Below are 5103 nucleotides of genomic sequence, written 5' to 3' on the forward strand. Positions count from 1 at the left end.
ACTGGAGTAATGATGCTGAAAATTCAGCTGCGCATCACGGAAATAAACTAGATTTGTAATGTATATAAAAATAGAAAAACGTTATTTTACATCATAACAATATTTCACAATATAAATTTTTTTTTCTGTATTTTTGATCAAATAAATGCAGCCTTGATGAGCAGAAGAGACTCCTATAAAAAACATTAAAAATCGTTCTAATCTCAAACTTTTGACCGGTAGTGTATGTGTGTGTGTATTTATATATACATAATAAATATACACAGTACACACACATATAGTAGTATGTAAACATAACTTTTATTTTGAATCGATTAATCGCGATTAATCGTTTTGCAGCCCTACTCTTTATCGTTCAGCCAAACATGGTCAAGAGCGTTTCAGGAACAACACAAGATCAGCCCTTTTATCCGAACACACACACACAAACAAAAGCATAACGTCCCTGATCTCGCAATCGTTTTTAATTTAAACATCTGCGCTGCTTCAGTTGGAGTCCGTGTCTTCGTTAATGTACTCTTCCTCTACGAGCGTCACGCCTGGCTGCGTCCCCCACTCCTCCTCGTCGTACTCGATGCTGTCGTTGTCCTCCAGAAGCTCGTTTTCAGGCTCCGCCCCTCCGGCGGCTCCACCCACATCAGCCCCGCCTTCTTCTCCCTCAAACTCCGCCCTCTCCTGCCCCGGCGCGGCGTAGCCATTGTTATTGGAGAATGCGTTGCGCTCGTGTCCGTCGTCCTCGATGTAGACGCGCTGGTGGCACATGGGACACGTGTCTTGAATATACAGCCATTTGCGTAAACACAGCGCGTGGAAGTAGTGGTGGCACGGCGTAATGCGCGCGGACGCGGCGAACTCCTGATAGCAGATCGCGCAAACGTCCTCGATCTCCCTCAGCCGCGTGCCTTTGACTTCCGGGAGCGAGTTGATCTTCTTGACGGCGGTGCGACGGTTGATAAACGTCTTCCAGCCGTTCTTCGCCTGCAGGTAGATGTTGAAATACGCGTGCAGGCACATCATGCACGCGCGGATTTTACTTCCCGACTCGAACATCATCGTATACGCGCCGTTTCCGAACATGATCACGCCGAAGACGAATTCGACGATGTTGCCGGTGGAGCGCACGTAGTAGACATAGTCGTCCAGCTTCTCCCAGAGCACGTTGTAGAAGCCGTCGATCATGAATAGAGCGTAGACGGTGAGCGAGACGAGGACTTTGAGACAGAGCTCCACGCAGAACGCGGTGACGGCGAAGAGCCACGTGTTTAGCACGTAGTGATGCCATAGAACATAGCTAAGCAGGACGGGGAGAGCGAAGAGGACTAGCGACACCAGCAGCACGGGAACATGCCTGCGCACTGACGAGACGTGCGAGGCGCTTAGCGACATTAGCACCGGATCCGTCATTCCGTGGATGAAATGCAGAATCGCGGTTAGCAGAAGGCACATGTTCCGGCTAAGCCGGATCAGTCGCTCTTCGGGATCCAGTCCGCTTAATCCCGTCTGCAAAGCGAGGATGAAGAACAGCACTGGCGCGACAAACCCCAGCCGCTTATCCTCCTCCTCGGTTGAGCCGATGAATGCTAGGATGCTAAGTCCCAAGTAATGCGCGAGTGACGAGATAACTGCGCTCATTCCCAACACGGTGAGCATCGAATCGCAGCCGCTGATGATCAAGTTGCTGGTCAAGTCCCAAAACAAGTCCCAGCCGAGCTGCAGGCCGCTTTCCGAGCGAACCACGCGCACTACGTACACTAGTATGACTGCTTGCGCCGTCATGCGCGTTAGCCAGAAGACGCGCAGGATGTCGGGGAAGCGTATGCGCTTCCAGGTGTCCTCCAGCAGCAGCTGCAGGCCGTAGATGCGGTACATGTGGCGCAGGAGTAGATAGACGTAGCGGCACGAGTAGTAGAACCACTTCAGCTTCCACAGCAGATTAACGGTTGCGTGCGTCGCGAGAATCGCCCCCGACGCCAGTGCTAGCGCCTGACGCAAGTGCGCCGGGAGCTCCAGCATCAGGCCCCACAGCGGGAGCATGACGTCCAGCACCAGCAACGCGGCACAAAGCGATGGCACGTTTAGCAGCGAAACGTAGCCCAGTCCTAGGATTAGCTGCAGCAGGCCCAAGCCCAGCGCCGCTCGGTTATACGTGCTGTAGAAGTCAATGTGCGACGTGCCGTAGTAGTTGATGAGGACCGACGCCGCGCCCAGCAGAACGGCCGCGAACAGAGTGTAGAACTTGAACAGGGACTTCTGGGAAAGCACCAGAACCACGCTGGAAACCAGAATACCTGCAAAACGAGAGGATGAAAATCAGCGTTCGCATCGCAACAGTGCAGAATGCAATGCAATATTAGGCAGAAACAATGCAGAATGCAACAAAGCGAATTCACCGGAAAATACTGTTTCACATTTACTTCTTGTATGGATAAATACAAGAATCTGCAGGTGAAATGCAGTTATTTTAGTAGGAACTTGCACGATAATAAAACATCCCCCATGCAGATCCGCATTGGAATTAAGTTCGTCAAACTTTGAGCATGCAACAGTAACGCGTTGACACTGCGACTACTTTGAATATGCATATTTTGGCATTGCATAGAGTGAAATGATTGTGAATGAAAAATGACCGTTTTCAAGTAGCAGTCTATGGAAGCCATGGAATAAAAGAATAAAAAATAATAATAATTTTTTTTTTTTAGTTTATATTTTAAAATTATGGCTTTATTCTCACAATTCCGAGATTATATCTCACAATTCAGATAAGAAAAATCAACTCGTCATTCTCTCTTTTCCACTCGGCTCAGAATCATGAGTTTATATCCCACACTTCTGGCTTTTTTTCCCTCAGAATTGACAAACTCACTATTGTTGAGTTAAGATAAAATAGGTAAATGTTAAGTACAATGTTATAGGTTTAAAGAGTATTTCATGCTTTAACTGTAGGGCTAATACTATATGTCCCCTATGAACTGCATGTGTGAATATTATGTAGACATGTTGTTTAAATCAAATTTATGCTTTAAAAGTTGAATAATCATAGCATTTTTCATCCATAGTCTGTCAGTTTAAACATTCGCGTTTAGCTTCAAATGGTCAAATTGGTCTATTATTTGTATACTAAATAATATAAAATAAGTAAAGTTTTCATTGATATTTTGAATGAGTTTTTATCTTTATATTTTCAGCTTTTAATTTTAATTTTAGTTTAATTATGAGATATAAATCCGCAATTGTGAGCAAAAAAGTCAGAATTTTAAGATTAAAAAGTCGCAATTTCCTTATTAATTTTTTTTAATTATGTGCTGGGGAAAAAATCTAATTGAGATGTGTAAGAAGTGAAAAAAGTCCAGATTGCGAGATATAAACTCAGAAATGCGAGATTTAAACTTGGGATTGTGAGAAAAAGTATGAATCGTGGGATAAGAAAGTTCGCATTTGCTTTTTAATTTTTTTAATAAGTGGTGGTTAAACAAAACCAAAAAAAAAAAAAAAAGAATTCCAACTTTTTTACATCTACATTTTTTACATTTATATATTTTACATCCAACTTGAAATTGCAAGAAAAAGCGCAAATTGTGAGATAAAAAGTCACAATTTTTTATTTTGATCAGAGAAAAGAGTCAAAAATGCTAGATGCGAGAAAAAAAAGTTTGAATTGTGAAATAAAAATGTGCTATTAAATTTTTTTTTTCAGACAGCCTTCCATATTTTTCAAACTAGTACAAAGAAAACATCCAAAATACGCATTTAAGTGTTTATTTTATTGCACTTTATCTATTCTGGACTGTAGATTTCAATTACACTCAATTACAAGAGTTCTGTTCAGGAAATGTATGCAAATTAGCACATATTTCATTAGATACTGCCTCAGTTGCATATTTAAACAACATTAAAGTAAACTTGCTCAGTAAAATACAAATCAACAGTTACCCTAAATAGTGAAGTAGCCTAGCTAGTGTGAGTGGTAGTGAGATGTGTGACAGTTTCTTCTGTCAGATCGAATGTAAGCGGACAGAGACTCTTGCATCATATGAATGAGTCTGAAGGTTTGACGGTTTCTCTCATAAACTCACGGGATTCGGTTCTGTGTTCAGGCCCGTTTCACCGACATAAGCTCATTATCTCTGACGTGAGAACAGCAACATCAGTACACTGTTATTAAACGCCCGGCCCGTCCCGACCCCCAATCACGGCAAACCGGACTCACCCAGCGCGCGGATTAACGCTCTCCCGGCGGTTCCGGTCCATCCGGTACCGGGATCTGAGTACGAGTTGAATATGGCGTCGATTATAAAGATGCTCGGGACCCGCAGAACCACATCCAGCACGGCCTGGAGGTGCTGACCCAGCCGCCCGTGAGCGGAGGCCATGGCGCCGATGGGGAACCGCAGGGTTCTGTGCTGAGACCAGGCTCGGTGTCACGCAGGATCTCCGCCGGCCGCCATTTTGGCTCTGCTGTTGTTGCTATGTAAGGAACGCGGAAGTGACAATGTACATGCGCAGAATCGGTCTTTGTCAGGTGACGTCACACTCACGAGAATCGAAGTGCATTTTGGGTATCTCCGCCATTTGTAGGGTATCAAGCCGAGGTGTTCTGTACTTGGAGAATTGTCTTTTTCATTTGATTTAAAATGGTACGTTCTTGTTGTGTTAAAGTCTGCAATAGTGAATTACATGATAGAAAAGGTCAAAAACTCACCACGAAGAAAGATATTTTAGGTCTCACACTTGAAAAAAAGACTAAACAACAAGAGGCGTCGCCGCGTCAGATGGCCTGGGTTGCAGCGGTGATATGCAAAATCATCATATTTGCCAACATATCTCCGGTTATGTTCGTTTACCCTCGACATTTTCATAAAGGTAAGAGATTTTTTTAGATGTGCTTATTTTCTGTTTTCTGAAGTAGCCAACATTATATTCACATGTTATTTAGGGTCAATGCTATTAAACAGACAACCAGGGAGCAGGTGAGCAGAAACGGGTCATGTAACGTTACCATGAAATGTCTTGCAATCGTTTTATGCATAGGTGTAAAGAGTTATTTTATTTTATTTCACTAACGTTACTGAAATTAAATATTGTTTTGGGGGGTTTGTACTTAAC

General features: G+C 43.7%; 1 protein-coding gene across 1 annotated transcript; it reads right to left on the bottom strand.

Annotated features, from left to right (window-relative positions):
* Positions 1–287: 287 nt before the first annotated feature.
* LOC107714777 (E3 ubiquitin-protein ligase RNF139-like) lies at positions 288–4497 on the bottom strand. The gene is made up of 2 exons (XM_016520744.1): positions 4208–4497; positions 288–2288 (listed from the first exon to the last, which is right to left on the bottom strand). The coding sequence occupies exons 1-2, from the start codon at positions 4368–4370 to the stop codon at positions 487–489; spliced, it is 1965 nt and encodes a 654-aa protein (XP_016376230.1). The 5' UTR covers positions 4371–4497; the 3' UTR covers positions 288–486.
* Positions 4498–5103: the final 606 nt, after the last annotated feature.

The sequence above is a fragment of the Sinocyclocheilus rhinocerous genome, unplaced genomic scaffold, assembly GCF_001515625.1.
Source record: "Sinocyclocheilus rhinocerous isolate Xijiao unplaced genomic scaffold, SAMN03320098_v1.1 scaffold359, whole genome shotgun sequence".
Taxonomy (NCBI): Eukaryota; Metazoa; Chordata; class Actinopteri; order Cypriniformes; family Cyprinidae; genus Sinocyclocheilus; species Sinocyclocheilus rhinocerous.

Excerpts from the sequence above, each read along its gene's own strand:
- LOC107714777 (XM_016520744.1), bottom strand. The coding sequence starts at position 4,370 with ATGGCCTCCGCTCACGGGCGGCTGGGTCAGCACCTCCAGGCCGTGCTG. Across the intron at positions 2,289-4,207 it reads AGCGTTAATCCGCGCGCTGG|GTATTCTGGTTTCCAGCGTG; the intron begins GTGAGTCCGGTT and ends CTCGTTTTGCAG.